General features: G+C 48.9%; 1 protein-coding gene across 1 annotated transcript; it reads right to left on the reverse strand.

Moving 5' to 3' along the window:
- Nucleotides 1–3,622: 3,622 nt before the first annotated feature.
- Nucleotides 3,623–15,186, reverse strand: LOC132322671 (gamma-aminobutyric acid type B receptor subunit 1-like). Its single transcript, XM_059837340.1, has 5 exons — nt 15,104–15,186; nt 13,739–13,844; nt 9,569–9,772; nt 4,942–5,130; nt 3,623–3,630 (listed from the first exon to the last, which is right to left on the reverse strand). The coding sequence occupies exons 2-5, from the start codon at nt 13,842–13,844 to the stop codon at nt 3,623–3,625; spliced, it is 507 nt and encodes a 168-aa protein (XP_059693323.1). The 5' UTR covers nt 15,104–15,186.
- Nucleotides 15,187–18,048: the final 2,862 nt, after the last annotated feature.

The following is an 18,048-nucleotide window of genomic DNA, read 5'->3' on the forward strand; positions in this document are numbered from 1 at the left end:
AAAAATCCCAGAGAATCCCCCAAAAATCCCCCAAATTCCCCACCCAAAAAAATCCCAAAATTCCCCCCAAAAAATCCTAAAAATCCCACCCCAAAAAACCCCAAAAATTCCCCAAAAATCCCCTCCAAAAATTCCTCCAGGGGAAACTGAGTCACACAGAGAGACCCCAAAAATCCCAGAAATTCTCCCCCAAAAAATCCCAGAAACCCCAAAAAATCCCCGGGAATTCCTCCCCAGGGGAAACTGAGTCAGAAACCCCAAAAAACCCCAAAATTCCCCCCCAAAAATCCCCAGGGGAAACTGAGTAACACAGAGACCCCCTCCCAAAAAAACCCCAAGAACCTTTGCAGAAGACCCCAAAGACCACAAACACCCCAAAACCCCAGAAAAACCCCAAAACCCCAAAAACCCCAAATCCCCAAAACCCCAAAACCCCAAAAAACCCCAAACCCCAGAAAAACCCCAAACCTCAAAACCCCCAAAAACCCAAAACCCCCCAATAACCCCAAATATCCCAAAACCCCCCAAAAAACCCAAAAAACCCAAAAAACCCAAACCCAAAATGCCAAAAAATCCCCCCCAAAAAAACCTCAAAAAACCCCCCAAAAACCTCCAGGAATCCAAATCCCAGGATCCCCAAAAACTCCAAGAACCCCAAAAAACCCCAAATCCCCCCAAAAACCCCAAACCCCAGAAAAACCCCCCAAAAAAACCCAAAATTCCCAAAACCCCCCAATAACCCCAAATATCCCAAAACCCCCAAAACCCCAAAAAACCCCAAAAACCTCAAAACCCCAGAGAAACCCCAAAATCCCCAAATCCCCAAAAACCCCAAATCCCCAAAACCCCAAAAACCCCAAAAATACCCCCAAAAAAACCATAAAGCCCCCCCAAAAAAAACCCAAAATCCCAAAAAACCCAAACCCCAAAACGCCAAAAAATCCCCCCAAAAAAAACCTCAAAAAACCCCCCAAAAACCTCCAGGAACCCAAATTCCCAAGAACCCCCAAAAACCCCAATCCCCCAAAAACCCCAAATCCCCAAAAAAACCCAAACCCCAGAAAAACCCCGAAAAAACCCCAAAATCCCCAAAATCCCCCAATAACCCCAAATATCCCAAAACCCCCAAAACCCCCAAAAAACCCAAAAACCCCAAAACCCCAGAGAAACCCCAAAATCCCCAAATCCCCAAAAACCCCAAATCCCCAAAACCCCAAAAACCCCAAAAATACCCCCAAAAAAACCATAAAGCCCCCCCCAAAACCCCAAAATCCCCAAAAAACCCAAACCCCAAAATGCCAAAAAATCCCCCCAAAAAAAAACCCTCAAAAAACCCCAAAAAACCTCCAGGAACCCAAATCCCAAGAACCCCAAAAAACCCCAAATCCCCCAAAAAACCCCAAATCCCCCAAAAAACCCCAAACCCCAAAAAAACCCCAAAAAAACCCCAAAATCCCCAAAACCCCCCAATAACCCCAAATATCCCAAAACCCCCAAAACCCCAAAAAACCCCAAAAACCCCAAAACCCCAGAGAAACCCCAAAATCCCCAAATCCCCAAAAACCCCAAATCCCCAAAACCCCAAAACCCCCCAAAAATACCCCCAAAAAAACCATAAAGCCCCCCCCCAAAAACCCCAAAATCCCCAAAAAACCAAACCCCAAAATGCCAAAAAATCCCCCCAAAAAAAACCTTAAAAAAACCCCCCAAAAACCTCCAGGAACCCAAATCCCAAGAACCCCAAAAAACCCCAAATCCCCCCAAAACCCCAAATCCCCCAAAAAACCCCCAAATCCCCCAAAAAACCCCAAACCCCAAAAAAACCCCAAAAAAACCCCAAAATCCCCAAAACCCCCCAATAACCCCAAATATCCCAAAACCCCCAAAACCCCAAAAAATCCCAAAAACCCCAAAAACCCCAGAGAAACCCCAAAAACCCCAAATCCCCAAAACCCCAAACCAAACACCCCAAAAACCCCAAAATACCCCCCAAAAAAACCATAAAGCCCCCCCCCAAAAAACCCCAAAATCCCCAAAAAACCCAACCCCAAAATGCCAAAAAATCCCCCCAAAAAAAACTTCAAAAAACCCCAAATCCCCCAAAAAACCCCAAACCCAATACCCCCAAAAACCCCACAGAAAACCACAAAAAAAACCCCAAAACCCCCCAAAAAACCAACCAAACAAAAAAAACCCCAAAAACCCCAAAAAACCTCCAGAAACCCAAACCCCAAGAATCCTAAAAACCCCATAAATAACCCCAAAAACCCCAAAACCCTCAAATCCTCAATCCCAACCCTAAATCCCAAAACCCCATAAAAAAACCAAAAACCCCAAAACCCCATAAAAAGCCCCAAACCCCAAATCCTCAGTCCCAACCCTAAATCCTAAAATCCCATAAAAAACCCCAAAAACCCCAAAACCCCATAAAAAGCCCCAAAACTAAAAAAAACCCACAAAACCTCATCAAAAACCCCAAAAACCCCAAATGCCCCAAACACCAAAACCCCTCAACTCCAAAAACCCCAAATGCCAAAAAATCCCCCCCAAAAAAACCCAAAAAAACCCCAAAAATCCTCCCAAAACCCCAAAAAAACCCAAAAATCCTCCAGAAACCCAAACCCCAAGAACCCCAAAAACCCCAAAACCCCATAAAAACCCCAAGAACCCCAAAAACCCCATAAAAACCCCTAAATCCCAACTCCAGGAACCCCACAAGAACCCAAACCCCAACTCCAAGAACATCTCAAGAACCTTCTCAGAAGACCCCAAAAAACCCCAAAAAATCCCAAAAAAACCCAAAACCTCAACCCCAAAGACCCCAAACCCCATAAAAAGACCCCAAAACCCCATAAAAACCCCAAAGCCCCAAAAACCCCAAATCCCCAACTCCAGGAACCCTACAGGAACCCAAACCCCAACTCCAAGAACATCTCAAGAACCTTCTCAGAAGACCTGAAAAACCTCAAAAAAACCCCAAAAAACCTCCAGAAACCCAAACCCCAAAGACCCCAAACCCCATAAAAACCCCAAAAACCCCAAAACCCCAACTCCAGGAACCCCACAAGAACCCAAACCCCAACTCCAAGAACATCTCAAGAACCTTCTCAGAAGACCCCAAAAAAACCCAAAAAAATCCCAAAAAACCCCAAAACCTCAAACCCCAAAGACCCCAAACCCCATAAAAACCCCAAAGTCCCCAAAAGGCCCCAAAAACCCCAAACCCCAACTCCAGGAACCCCACAGGAACCCAAACCCCAACTCCAAGAACATCTCAAGAACCTTCTCAGAAGACCCCAAAAAAAACCCCAAAAAAACCCAAAAAACCCCAAAACCTCAAACCCCAAAGACCCCAAACCCCATAAAAACCCCAAAGTCCCCAAAAGGCCCCAAAAACCCCAAACCCCAACTCCAGGAACCCCACAGGAACCCAAACCCCAACTCCAAGAACATCTCAAGAACCTTCTCAGAAGATCCCAAAAAAACCCCAAAAAATCCCAAAAAACCCCAAAACCTCAAACCCCAAAGACCCCAAACCCCATAAAAACCCCAAAAACCCCAAAACCCCAAACCCCAACTCCAGGAACCCCACAGGAACCCAAACCCCAACTCCAAGAACATCTCAAGAACCTTCTCAGAAGACCCCAAAAAAACCCAAAAAAGCCCAAAAAACCCCAAAATATCAAACCCCAAAGACCCCAAACCCCATAAAAAGACCCCAAAAGGCCCCAAAAACCCCAAACCCCAACTCCAGGAACCCCACAAGAACCCAAACCCCAACTCCAAGAACATCTCAAGAACCTTCTCAGAAGACCCCAAAAAACCCCCAAAAAACCCCAAAACCTCAAACCTCAAAAACCCCAAGAACCCCAAAACCCCATAAAAACCCCTAAACCCCAACTCCAGGAACCCCACAGGAACCCAAACCCCAACTCCAAGAACATCTCAAGAACCTTCTCAGAAGACCCCAAAAAAACCCAAAAAACCCCAAAACCTCAAACCTCAAAAACCCCAAACCCCATAAAAACCCCAAAGTCCCCAAAAGGCCCCAAAAACCCCAAACCCCAACTCCAGGAACCCCACAGGAACCCAAACCCCAACTCCAAGAACATCTCAAGAACCTTCTCAGAAGATCCCAAAAAAACCCAAAAAACCCAAAAACCCCAAAACCTCAAACCCAAAGACCCCAAACCCCATAAAAAGACCCCAAAACCCCATAAAAACCCCAAAACCCCAAAAAACCCCAACTCCAGGAACCCCACAAGAGCCCAAACCCCAACTCCAAGAACATCTCAAGAACCTTCTCAGAAGATCCCAAAAACCCCAAAAAACCCCAAAAACCCCCCAAAAACCCAAAAACCCCAAAACCTCAAACCCCAAAGACCCCAAACCCCATAAAAACCCCAAAAACCCCAAAACCCCAACTCCAGGAACCCCACAGGAACCCAAACCCCAACTCCAAGAACATCTCGAGAACCTTCTCAGAAGACCCCAAAAAAACCCCAAAAAATCCCAAAAAACCCCAAAACCTCAAACCCCAAAGACCCCAAACCCCATAAAAACCCCAAAAACCCCAAAACCCCAACTCCAGGAACCCCACAGGAACCCAAACCCCAACTCCAAGAACATCTCGAGAACCTTCTCAGAAGACCCCAAAAACACCCCAAAAACCCAAAAACCCCAAAACCTCAAACCCAAAAACCCCAAAACCCCATAAAAAACCCCAAGAACCCCAAAACCCCATAAAAACCCCTAAATCCCAACTCCAGGAACCCCACAGGAACCCAAACCCAAACTCCAAGAACATCTCGAGAACCTTCTCAGAAGACCCAAAAAAACCCCCAAAACCCCCAAAAAACCCAAAACCTCAAACCACGAACCCCAAAAACCCCATAAAAACCCCAAAGTCCCCAAAAGTCCCCAAAAGTCCCCAAAACTGACGCAGGCACTGGGGCTTGGGGTGGCTCCAGCGGCCGCTCTTGGTGCAGTTGCTGCGGGCGGCGCCGGCCAGGCGGAAGCCGGGCTGGCAGGAGAACCTGGCCCAGGTGCCTTCAACCGGGACCCTCTCCATGTCCCCCGCGGCCACCTGGCCGTTCTCCAGGCTCAGGTGGGCCTTGGGACACGTCCGCACTGTGGGGACATCGGGGTGGACGTCAGGGTGGTGGCACCGAAATGTGGACGTCAGAGAATCTCAAAGTGGACCTCAGGTGGTGGCCCCAAAATTGGGTGTTGGTGAACCTCAAAGTGGATGTTGGGTGGTGGCTCCAAAATGGATGTGGGGTGGTGGCCCCAAAATGGACGTTGGGTGGTGGCTCCAAAATGGATGTGGGGTGGTGGCCCCATAATGGATGGACATTGAGTGGTGGCCCCAAAATGGACGTTGGGTGGTGGCCCCAAAATGGACGTTGGGTGGTGGCCCCAAAATGGACGTTGGGTGGTGGCTTCAAAATGGACGTTGGGTGGTGGCCCCAAAATGGACGTTGGGTGGTGGCCCCAAAACGGACGTTGGGTGGTGGCTCCAAAATGGACGTTGGGTGGTGGCCCCAAAGTGGACATTGAGTGGTGAACCCCAAAATGGACGTTGGGTGGTGGCCCCAAAATGGACGTTGGGTGGTGGCCCCATAATGGATGGACATTGAGTGGTGAACCCCAAAATGGACGTTGGGTGGTGGCCCCAAAATGGACGTTGGGTGGTGGCTCCAAAATGGATGTTGGGTGGTGGCCCCAAAATGGACGTTGGGTGGTGGCCCCAAAATGGATGTGGGGTGGTGGCTCCAAAAGGGACCTGGGGTGGTGGCTCCAAAACGGATGTGGGGTGGTGGCCCCAAAAGGGACCTGGGGTGGTGGCCCCAAAATGGACGTTGGGTGGTGGCCCCATAATGGACGTTGGGTGGTGGCCCCAAAATGGACGTTGGGTGGTGGCCCCAAAGTGAACATTGAGTGGTGAACCCCAAAATCAATGTGGGGTGGTGGCTCCAAGATGGACGTTGGTGAACCCCAAAATGGAAACGGGTGGTGGCCCCAAAATGGACACTGGGTGGTGGCCCTAAAGTGGACATTGAGTGGTGAACCCCAAAATTGACGTTGGGTGGTGGCCCCAAAATGGAGCTGAGGTGGTGTCCCCAGAATCGATGTTGGGTGGTGGCCCCAAAATGGACATCGGTGAACCCCAAAGTGGCCACCTGGCCGTTCTCCAGGCTCAGGTGGGCCTTGGGACATGTCCGCACTGTGGGGACATCGTGGGGTGGGGTCAGGGGAGTGGACATCAGGTGGTGGCCCCAAAGTGGACGTGGGGTGGTGGCTCCAAAGTGGACACTGAGTGGTGGCCCCCAAGTGGACATTGAGTGGTGGCCCCCAAGTGGACATTGAGTGGTGGCCCCAAGTGGACATTGAGTGGTGGCTCCAAAGGGGACATTGAGTGGTGGCTCCAAAGTGGACATTGAGTGGTGGCCCCAAGATGGACATTGAGTGGTGGCCCCCAAGTGGACATTGAGTGGTGGCTCCAAAGTGGACACTGAGTGGTGACCCCCAAGTGGACATTGAGTGGTGGCCCCAAAGTGGACATTGAGTGATGGCCCCAAAGTGGACGTGGGGTGGTGGCTCCAAGGTGGACATTGAGTGGTGGCCCCAAAGGGGACATTGAGTGGTGGCCCCAAAGTGGACATTGAGTGGTGGCCCCAAAGTGGACATTGAGTGGTGGCCCCCAAGTGGACGTGGAGTGGCCCCAAAGGGGACATTGAGTGGTGGCCCCCAAGTGGACATTGAGTGGTGGCCCAAAGTGGACATTGAGTGGTGGCCCCAAAGGGGACATTGAGTGGTGGCCCCCAAGTGGACATTGGTGGCCCCAAAGTGGTCACCTGGCCGTTCTCCAGGCGTGGTCATCATGGTGTTAGCCACGGTGAAGGTGACGGTGGTCACGGTGATGATGGTGGCCGAGCTCAGGGTGATGATGGGATGGAGAGATTGGTGGGATGGAGACAAGATGGGGACATTGATGGGATGGGGACAAGATGGGGACATCGAGGAGATGAGGATCTTGATGGGATGGGGACGTTGATGGGATGGTGACAATGATGGGATGGTGACAAGATGGGATGGAGACATTGATGGGGTGGTGACCTTGATGGGGACATCGAGGAGATGGTGACAATGATGGGATGGTGACATGGTGACAATGATGGGATGGTGACAAGATGGGATGGAGACATTGATGGGGTGGTGACCTTGATGGGGACATTGAGGAGATGAGGACCTTGATGGGATGGGGACAAGATGGAGATGTCGATGGGATGGTGACATTGATGAGATGAGAACTTCCATGGGATGGAGACATTGATGGGGTGGTGACAAGATGGGGACATTGAGGAGATGAGGACCTTGATGGGATGGGGACATTGATGAGGTGGTGAAGATGGAGACGTTGATGGGATGAAGACCTTGATGGGATGGAGACATTGATGGGATGCCGACAAGATGGAGATGTTCACGAGATGGTGACAAGATGGGGACATTGATGGGATGGTGACATTGATGGGATGGTGATAAGATGGGGACATCGAGGAGATGAGGACCTTGATGGGATGGAGACATTGATGGGATAGAGACAAGATGGGGACATTGATGGGATGGAGATGATGGGATGGTGACAAGATGGGGACACTGATGAGATCATGACAAGATGGAGACGTTGATGGGACGAGAACTTCCATGGGATGGAACAGTGACACAAGATGGTGACAGGATGGTGACATTGATGGCATGGAAACATTGATGGGAGGGTGACAAGATGGAGACATTGATGTGATGGTGACAAGATGGGGACATCGAGGAGATGAGGACCTTCATGGGATGGGGACATTGATGAGGTGGTGACAAGATGGAGACGTTGATGGGATGAAGACCTTGATGGGATGGAGACATTGATGGGATGGGGACAAGATGGGGACATCGAGGAGATGAGGACCTTGATGGGATGGGGACATTGATGGGGTGGTGACAACATGGAGATGTTCACGAGATGGTGACAAGATGGTGACATTGATGGCATGGAGACATTGATGGGATGGTGACAAGATGGAGACGTTGATGGAATGAGAACTTCCATGGGATGGAACATTGACACAAGATGGTGACAGGATGGTGACATTGATGGGATGGAGACATTGATGGGATGGTGACAAGATGAGGACAAGATGGGGACATTGAGGAGATGAGGACCTTGATGGGATGGGGACATTGATGAGGTGGTGACAAGATGGAGACGATGGGATGAAGATCTTGATGGGATGGAGACATTGATGAGGTGGTGACAAGATGGAGACGATGGGATGAAGATCTTGATGGGATGGAGACATTGATGAGGTGGTGACAAGATGGAGACGTTGATGGGATGGTGACAATGATGGAGATGTTGGTGGGATGAAGACCTTGATGGGATGGGGACATTGATGAGGTGGTGAAGATGGAGACGTTGATGGGATGGAGACGTTGATGGGTTGGAGACTGATGGGAGGGTGACAAGATGGAGATGTTCAAGAGATGGTGACAAGATGGTGACATTGATGGGATGGAGACATTGATGGGAGGGTGACAAGATGGAGATGTTCAAGAGATGGTGACAGGATGGTGACATTGATGGCATGGAGACATTGATGGGATGGCGACAAGATGGACACGATGGGATGAGAACTTCCATGGTATGGAACAGTGACACAAGATGGTGACAGGATGGTGACATTGATGGCATGGAAACATTGATGGGAGGGTGACAAGATGGAGACATTGATGTGATGGTGACAAGATGGGGACATCGAGGAGATGAGGACCTTCATGGGATGGGGACATTGATGAGGTGGTGACAAGATGGAGACGTTGATGGGATGAAGACCTTGATGGAATGGAGACATTGATGGGATGGTGACAATGATGGAGACGTTGATGGGATGGTGACATTGATGGGATGGGGACAAGATGGAGACGTTGATGGGATGAAGACCTTGATGGGATGGTGACATTGATGGGATGGGGACAAGATGAGGACAAGATAGGGACATCAAGGAGATGAGGACCTTGATGGGATGGGGACATTGATGGGAAGGTGACAACATGGAGATGTTCAAGAGATGGTGACAAGATGGTGACATTGATGGGATGGAGACATTGATGGGAAGGTGACAACGTGGAGATGTTCACAAGATGGTGACAAGATGGGGACATTGATGGGATGGTGACAATATGGAGATGTTCACGAGATGGTGACAAGATGGGGACATTGATGGCATGGAGACATTGATGGGATGGGGACAAGATGAGGACAAGATGGGGACATTGAGGAGATGAGGACCTTGATGGGATGGGGACATTGATGAGGTGGTGACAAGATGGAGACGTTGATGGGATGAAGACATTGATGGGATGGCGACAACATGGAGATGTTCATGAGATGGTGACAAGATGGTGACATTGATGGCATGGTGACATTGATGGGATGGAGACATTGATGGGAGGCTGACAACATGGAGATGTTCACGAGATGGTGACAGGATGGTGACATCTTGGTGGCACTCACGGCAGCGGCTGGGGTGGCCCATGGCCGTCCAGGTGCCGTCGCGCTGGCACTTGCGCACCTTGGGCCCCACGATCTCGCGCTCGGGCCGGCACACGTACTCGATCTCGTAGTCGAAGGGCAGGAACCGGACGCTCCGAACCTCGTCCGGCGTCAGCCCCCGGTAGCGGATCCCCCCGTCCCGCGGAGGGTGGATGATCTGGCAGCCTGGGGACACCAAGAAATGGCGTTTGGGGACAAAAATGGGGGGTTTGGGACAAAAATATGGGGTTGGGGATGGAGTTATGGGGTTGGAGACTCCAAAAAACGTTTGGTCGGCCCCAAAAAATACGAGATTTGGGGTTGGGGACACCAAAAAATGTTGGGTGAGGGACACCAAAAAAAGGGGGGTTGGGGACACCAAAACCTGTGAGATTGACCCAAAAATTTGGGGTTGGGGATGGAGTTATGGGGTTGGAGACTCCAAAAAACGTTTGGTCGACCCCAAAAAATGCCGGATTTGGGGTTGGTGACACCAAAAAATGTTGGGTGAGGGACACCAAAAAAGGGGGGGTTGGGGACACCAAAACCCGTGAGATTGACCCAAAAAATTTGGGGTTGGGGATGGAATTATGGGGTAGGAGACTCCAAAAAACATTTGGTTGACCCCAAAAAATACGAGATTTGGGGTTGGGGACACCAAAAAATGTTGGGTGAGGGACACCAAAAAAGGGGGGGTTGGGGACACCAAAACCTGTGAGATTGACCCAAAAATTTGGGGTTGGGGATGGAATTATGGGGTTGGAGACTACAAAAAACGTTTGGTCGACCCCAAAAAAAATACAAGATTTGGGGTTGGGGACACCAAAAGAATTGAGGTGGAGGACACCAAAAAATGGAGGGTTTGGGGACAAAAATGGGGGGTTTGGGGACAAAAATGGGGGGTTGGGGATGGAGTTATGGGGTAGGAGACTCCAAAAAACGTTTGGTTGACCCCAAAAAATACGAGATTTGGGGTTTGGGACACCAAAAAATGTTGAGTGAGGGACACCAAAAAAAGGGGGGTTGGGGACACCAAAACCTGTGAGATTGACCCAAAAATTTGGGGTTGGGGAGGAAATTATGGGGTTGGAGACTCCAAAAAACGTTTGGTTGACCCCAAAAAATGCCGGATTTGGGGTTGGGGACACCAAAAGAATTGAAGTGGAGGACACCAAAAAATGGCGGTTTGGGGACAAAAATGGGGGGTTTGGGACAAAAATTTGGGGTTGGGGATGGAGTTATGGGGTTGGAGACTCCAAAAAACGTTTGGTCGACCCCAAAAAAATGCCGGATTTGGGGTTGGGGACACCAAAAAATGTTGAGTGAGGGACACCAAAAAAAGGGGGGTTTGGGGACAAAAATGGGGGGTTGGGGATGGAGTTATGGGGTTGGAGACTCCAAAAAACGTTTGGGAATGACGCAAAAATTCAGGATTGGGCCAAAATTTGAGGTTGGGGATGGAATTATGGGGTTGGAGACACCAAAAAATTTGGGAATGACCCCAAAAATTTGGAATTGACCCCAAAATTTGGGATTTGGGATGGAATTATGGGGATGGAGACACCAAAAAATTTGGGATTGGCCCCAAAATTTGGAATTGACCCCAAAATTTGGGATTTGGGATGGAATTATGGGTTTGGAGACACCAAAAAATTTGGGAATGACCCAAAAAATTTGGGGTTGGGTCCAAAATCTGGGATTTGGGATGGAATTATGGGGTTGGAGACATCAAAAATTTTAGGAATGACCCCAAAAATTTGGGATTGACCCCAAAATTTGAGGTTGGGGATGGAATTATGGGGTTGGAGACACCAAAAAATTTGGGAATGACCCAAAAAATTTGGGATTGACCCCAAAATTTGGGGTTGAGGACGGAATTATGGGGTTGGAGACACCAAAAAATTTGGGAATGACCCAAAAATTCAGGATTGGCCCCAAAATTTGGGATTTGGGACGGAATTATGGGGTTGGAGACACCAAAAAATTTGGAATTGGCCCAAAAAATTTGGGATGGGCCTCAAAATTTGGGATTTGGGATGGAATTATGGGGTTGGAGACACCAAAAAATTTGGGAATGACCACAAAAATTTGGGATGGGCCTCAAAATTTGGGGTTGGGGATGGAATTATGGGGTTGGAGACACCAAAAAATTTGGGAATGACCCAAAAATTTGAAATTGACCCCAAAATTTGGGGTTGGGGATGGAATTATGGGGTTGGAGACACCAAAAAATTTGGGAATGACCCAAAAAATTTGGGATTGACCCCAAAATTTGGGGTTGGGGATGGAATTATGGGGTTGGAGACACCAAAAAATTTGGGAATGACCCAAAAAATTTGGGATTGACCCCAAAATTTGGGGTTGGGGATGGAATTATGGGATTGGAGACACCAAAAAATTTGGGAATGACCCAAAAGTTTTGGAATTGACCCCAAAATTTGGGGTTGGGGATGGAATTATGGAGTTGGAGACACCAAAAATTCGGGAATGACCCCAAAAATTTGGGATTGGGTCCAAAATCTGGGATTTGGGATGGAATTATGGGGTTGGAGACACCAAAAAATTTGGGAATGACCCAAAAAACTTGGAATTGACCCCAAAATTTGGGATTTGGGATGGAATTATGGGGTTGGAGACACCAAAAAATTTGGGATTGGCCCAAAAAATTTAGGATTGGGTCCAAAATCTGGGATTTGGGATGGAATTATGGAGTTGGAGACACCAAAAAATTTGGGAATGACCCAAAAATTTGGGATTGGGTCAAAAATTTGGGATTTGGGATGGAATTATGGGGTTGGAGACACCAAAAAATTTGGGAATGACCCAAAAAATTTGGAATTGGCCCCAAAAAATTTGGGATGGGCCTCAAAATTTGGGATTTGGGATGGAATTAAGGGGTTGGAGACACCAAAAAATTTGGGATTGGCCCAAAAAATTTGGGATTGGCCCCAAAAATCGGGATTGACCCCAAAATTTGGGGTTGGGGATGGAATTATGGGGTTGGAGACACCAAAAAATTTGGGAATGACCACAAAAATTTGGGATGGGCCTCAAAATTTGGGGTTGGGGATGGAATTATGGGGTTGGAGACACCAAAAAATTTGGGAATGACCCAAAAATTTGAAATTGACCCCAAAATTTGGGGTTGGGGATGGAATTATGGGGTTGGAGACACCAAAAAATTTGGGAATGACCCAAAAATTTTGGAATTGACCCCAAAATTTGAGGTTGGGGATGGAATTATGGAGTTGGAGACACCAAAAAATTTGGGAATGACCCAAAAAATTTGGGATTGACCCCAAAATTTGGGATTGGGGATGGAATTATGGGGTTGGAGACACCAAAAAATTTGGGAATGACCCAAAAAATTTGGGATTGGGTCCAAAATTTGGGATTTGGGATGGAATTATGGGGTTGGAGACACCAAAAAATTTGGGAATGACCCCAAACATTTGGAATTGACCCCAAAATTTGGGGTTGAGGATGGAATTATGGGGTTGGAGACACCAAAAAATTTGGGAATGACCCAAAAAATTTGGGATGGGCCTCAAAATTTGGGGTTGAGGATGGAATTATGGGGTTGGAGACACCAAAAAATTTGGGAATGACCCCAAAAAGTTGGAATTGACCCCAAAATTTGGGATTTGGGATGGAATTATGGGGTTGGAGACACCAAAAAATTTGGGAATGACCCAAAAAATTTGGGATTGACCCCAAAATTTGGGGTTGGGGATGGAATTATGGGGTTGGAGACACCAAAAAATTTGGGAATGACCCAAAAAATTTGGGATTGGGTCCAAAATCTGGGATTTGGGATGGAATTATGGGGTTGGAGACACCAAAAAATTTGGGAATGACCCCAAAAATTTTGGAATTGACCCCAAAATTTGAGGTTGGGGATGGAATTATGGGGTTGGAGACACCAAAAAATTTGGGAATGACCCAAAAAATTTGGGATGGGCCTCAAAATTTGGGATTTGGGATGGAATTATGGGGTTGGAGACACCAAAAAATTTGGGATTGGCCCAAAAAATTTGGAATTGACCCCAAAATTTGGGATTTGGGATGGAATTATGGAGTTGGAGACACCAAAAAATTTGGGATTGGCCCAAAAAATTTGGGATTGACCCCAAAATTTGGGGTTTCTGGTACCTTCGGTGAGGTTGGCGTGGACGGCGGCGCGCGCGGAGCCGGGGAGGAGCAGCAGCAGCAGCAGAGGGGACAGCGGGGACAGCGGGGGTGGCACCGGTGGTGGCATCTGGGGACAGGGAGAGGACCAAGGTGACAAAAATCCCAACCACCCAAAAGTGACAAAAAATTCTTGTTCAAAAATCTGATTTTTTTCCCGTTTTTGATTTAGAGTTTTTGGGGTTTGATATGACACCCTAATTAATTAATTAATTATTAATTACTTAAAGCCCGGGGTGGGGGAGGGGAAGGATTTGAACCCCCCCAGCCTCGCCAGCCCTTCCTTAATTAATCCTCATTTGCATAATCCTAATTAAATCCTTTAGGCCACGCCCTCAAACGGAAAACCCGGGAAATGGGGGGAGGGGCCAAATTTGTGGGGGGGAGGGGCCAAATTTGTGGGGAGGGGCCAAAATTGGGGGGAGGGGCCAAAATTGGGGGAGGGGCCAAAATTGGGGGAGGGGCCAAAATTGGGGAAGGGGAAAAATGGGGGAGGGGCCTTAATTTGGGGGAGGGGCCTAAAAAAAGGGGTGGGGTCTCAAAAATTGGGGGGAGGGGCAAAAGTGGGGGGAGGGCTCCCCAATTTTGAGGCCCCTCCCACCCAAATTTGGGACCCCTCCCCCCAATTCCAAGCCCCTCCCCCATTCTGAGACCCCTCCCCAATTTCTGCCCCTCCCCCAACTCTGAGACCCCTCCCCCATTTTTTGAGACCCCTCCCCCAATTTCTGCCCCTCCCCCAACACCGAGAGACCCCTCCCCCCACTCTGAGACCCCTCCCCTAATTTTCATGACCACTCCCCCAATTTTTGCCCCTCCCCCCACTGAGACCCCTCCCCCATTTCTGAGACCCCTCCCCCAATTTCTGCCCCTCCCCAACTCCGAGACCCCCTCCCCCATTTTCTGAGACCCCTCCCCAATTTCTGCCCCTCCCCCAACTCTGAGACCCCTCCCCTAATTTTCATGATCTCTCCCCCAATTTTTTGCCCCTCCCCCATTGAGACCCCTCTCCCCACCCTCAGACCCCTCCCCCCACTCTCAGACCCCTCCCCCAATTTTTAAGACCCTCCCCCAATTTTTGAGACCCCTCCCCACACTCTCAGACCCCTCCCCCAATTCTCGCGACCCCTCCCCCACCTTTTCGCCCCTCCCCCACTTTCCCCGACCCCTCCCCCAATTTCTGCCCCTCCCCCTTCCATCCCACCCCCCCCCTCAATTTTTTCCCACCCCTCCCCCACTCCACCCCCTCCCCAAATTTCCCGCGGCCCCTCCCCCCCCACAAAACCCAATTTGGGGAGGGGGCGTTGGGGTGGGGGAGGGGCGCTTCCTTACCTTGCCAGATCTTCCCAAAATTCCGGGGAAAATCCCCCAAAAAAATTCCCCAAAAAAAAAAAAAAAATCCTCGGGGTGGGGGAGGGGTGGGGGGGAGGGGAGGGGGATCCCCCCTCAAAAAATTCCCAAATTTTTTTTTTGGGGGAGGGGGGGAGGGGTCGCCGGGATGTTCCCACGGGTGGGGGAGGGGCGGGCGAGGGGGATGCGAGAAAATGCCGGGGGAAAAAAAAAAAAAGAAATAAGAAATAAATTAAATAAATGAAATAAAAATAAATAAAAATTTTTTTGGGGGGGAGGTTTGGGAATTTTGGGGGTGGGGGAGGGGCGGGGATGAATTTTGAGGATTTTGCCCCCAAAATTTGGGGGATTTTGGGGGGTCCCGGCGGCTTCGGGAGGGGCCTCGGGCTCGGGAATCACCCGCGGGAGGGGCCCGGGCTGGGTGGGGGAGGGGCGGGGCGGGGGAAAAGGGGCGGGGCCAAGCAGGGGGCGGGGCGAGGGGCGGGGCGAGGGGCGGGGCCAATGTTGGGGAGGGGGATTTGGGGGGAAATTTGGGGGTTTTTGGGGGGAATTTGGGGATTTTGGGGTTTTTTGGGGGAATTTTGGGGTTTTTGGGGGGGAATTTGGGATTTTGATGTTTTTGGGGGGAATTTTTGGGGGTTTTGGGGGGAATTTTGGGGGTTTGGAGGGAATTTTGGGGTTTGGGGGGGAAATTTGGGGAATTTTGGGGGAATTCTGGGGGAATTTTGGCTATTTTGGGGTTTTTTTGGGGGGGATTTTGGGGTTTTGGGGGAGAAATTTTGGGGATTTTGGGGAAAAATTTGGGGATCTTGGGGTGAATTTGGGGGTTGGTGGGAAATTTGGGGGGTTTGGGGATTTTAGGGGGGATTTTAGGGGGGATTTTTGGGAGAAATTTGGGGGATTTTGGGGGAATTTTGGCGATTTTGGGAGGGGATTTTTGGGTTTTGGGGGAGAAATTTTGGGGATTTTTGTGGGGAGGAATTTTGGGGATTTTTTTGGGAAAAATTTGGGGATTTTGGGGTGAATTTGGGGGTTGTTGGCAGGATGTTTGGGGGATTTGGGGGTTTTTTGGGTGAATTTTGGGATTTTGGGGGACTTTGGGATTTTGGGGGGAATTTTGGGATTTTTTGGGGTGAAATTTCAGGTTTTGGGGGAGGATTTGGGGGTTTTTTGGTGAATTTTGGGATTTTGGGGGACTTTGGGATTTTGGGGGGGATTTTGGGATTTTTTTGGGGTGAAATTTCAGGTTTTGGGGGAGGATTTGGGGGGTTTGGGGTTTTAAAGGGGGATTTTGTGATTTTTGGGGGGTTTTGGGGGAATTTTGGGGATTTTTGGGGGAGTTAAGGGGAATGTTCGGGTTTTGGGGGGATTTGGGGATTTCTGGGGTTAATTTTGGACTTTTTTGGGGTGAATATTGGGGTTTAGGGAGGATTTTGGGGGTTTTAAAGGGGAATTTTGGTTTTTTTGGGGGGTTTTGGGGGGAAATTTTGGGTTTTTTTGCAGGGGTCTTAGGGGGAATTTCGAACTTTTGGGGGAATTTTGGGATTTTGGGGGGGATTTTGGAGATTTGGGGGGATTTCAGGGGTATTTGGGGGTTTTTAAGGGAAATTGGGAGGGAATTTGGGGGTTTGGGGGGATTTTGGGGGCGTTTTGAAAGGAATTTTTGATTTTTGGGGAATTTCAGTGTTTTGGATGGGAAAATTTGGGGGTTTTGAAGGGATTTTGGGGGTGTTTGGGGGGGAATTTTGGATTTGTAGGGGCATTTAGGGGGATTTTGAGGGAAATTTGGTAATTTCAGGGGGAATTGGGGGAACTTTGGGTGGAATTTCCAAATTTTGAGGGGGATTCAGGAGAGAATTTGGAGATTTGGGAATTGTGGAAGGGAATTTTTTTTTTTTCTTGATATTTTGGGATTTGGGAAGGATTTTGAGGGGCATTTTGGGGGGAATTTTGAGAATTTGGGAGGAATCTGTGGAATTTGTGGTGTTTTGAGGGGGATTTGGGGAATTTTAAGAGGGATTTTTGATTTTTTTGAGGAAGATTTGGTTGATTTGAGAGAGATCCCAAAATCCCACCCCAAATTGCCACGTTTTTCACTCATCCCACCCTAAAATTCCTCTTTTTTCAGTCATTCCATCCCCAAATTCCCCTTTTTTCCCTCATTCCAACCCCAAAAATCCACTTCTTTTTGTTTGTTTGTTTTGTTTATTCCCACCCCAAAATGCCCCTCTGGAATTCCTAGGAATCCCAGGAGGGAATTTTGGGATAAATCCCGATTTTTTTTTAAATTTTTGGGGCGGGATTTTGGAAAAGGAGGAGAGGGAAAAGGCGGGATTTAGGAAAAAAGGAGGGATTTAAAGAAAAAAGGCGGGATTTGTGGGGGAAAAAAAAGGAGGGGGGTCCCAAATTCCGGGATTCCGGCGAGAAATAAACAAAACTAATAAAATAAAAATAAATCGGAGTAAATAAAAGAGTGAAATAATTTAAAATAAATAAATTAAAAATAAATCAAAGCAATTCAAAATGGCGGCGACGCCCCCCGCCGCCATCTTGAGGCGCGGCCGTGTCGTAACACAAGATGGCGGCACCCACCGAATCCCTTCCGCTGCTGTTTCTCGCTCAATTTAAAACTGAACCGGGACCAAACCGAGCTCGGCGGCTCCGTCGGTACCGATTTCACCCACGGGGCTGATTTGAGCTCCCGGGAAGTGAGTGGGAAGCGGAGAAACTGAGGGGGGAGGGAGCCGCCATGTTGTACGGCAAGAGAAAATGGCGGCTCTTCCTTTTCCGGTGTGGAAACTGAGGATGAGTCCAAGTCTGAAATGACCGGAGGGGGGTTGGAGATGTTTGAGGGCGTTCAGAAAAGTTTGGGGGAGCTCGAGGGTTCTTTTCCCCCTCTAATTTTGAACGGTTCCGTCCAACCTCCC

The sequence above is a fragment of the Haemorhous mexicanus genome (assembly GCF_027477595.1).
Source record: "Haemorhous mexicanus isolate bHaeMex1 chromosome 32 unlocalized genomic scaffold, bHaeMex1.pri SUPER_32_unloc_2, whole genome shotgun sequence".
Lineage (NCBI taxonomy): Eukaryota > Metazoa > Chordata > Aves > Passeriformes > Fringillidae > Haemorhous > Haemorhous mexicanus.

Coding starts and splice junctions, on each gene's coding strand:
- LOC132322671 (XM_059837340.1), bottom strand. CDS start 13,844: ATGCCACCACCGGTGCCACCCCCGCTGTCCCCGCTGTCCCCTCTGCTG. Junction 9,773..13,738: donor CCACGCCAACCTCACCGAAG/GTACCAGAAACC, acceptor TGGTGTCCCCAG/GCTGCCAGATCATCCACCCT. Junction 5,131..9,568: donor GGGCCACCCCAGCCGCTGCC/GTGAGTGCCACC, acceptor ATGTCCCCACAG/TGCGGACGTGTCCCAAGGCC.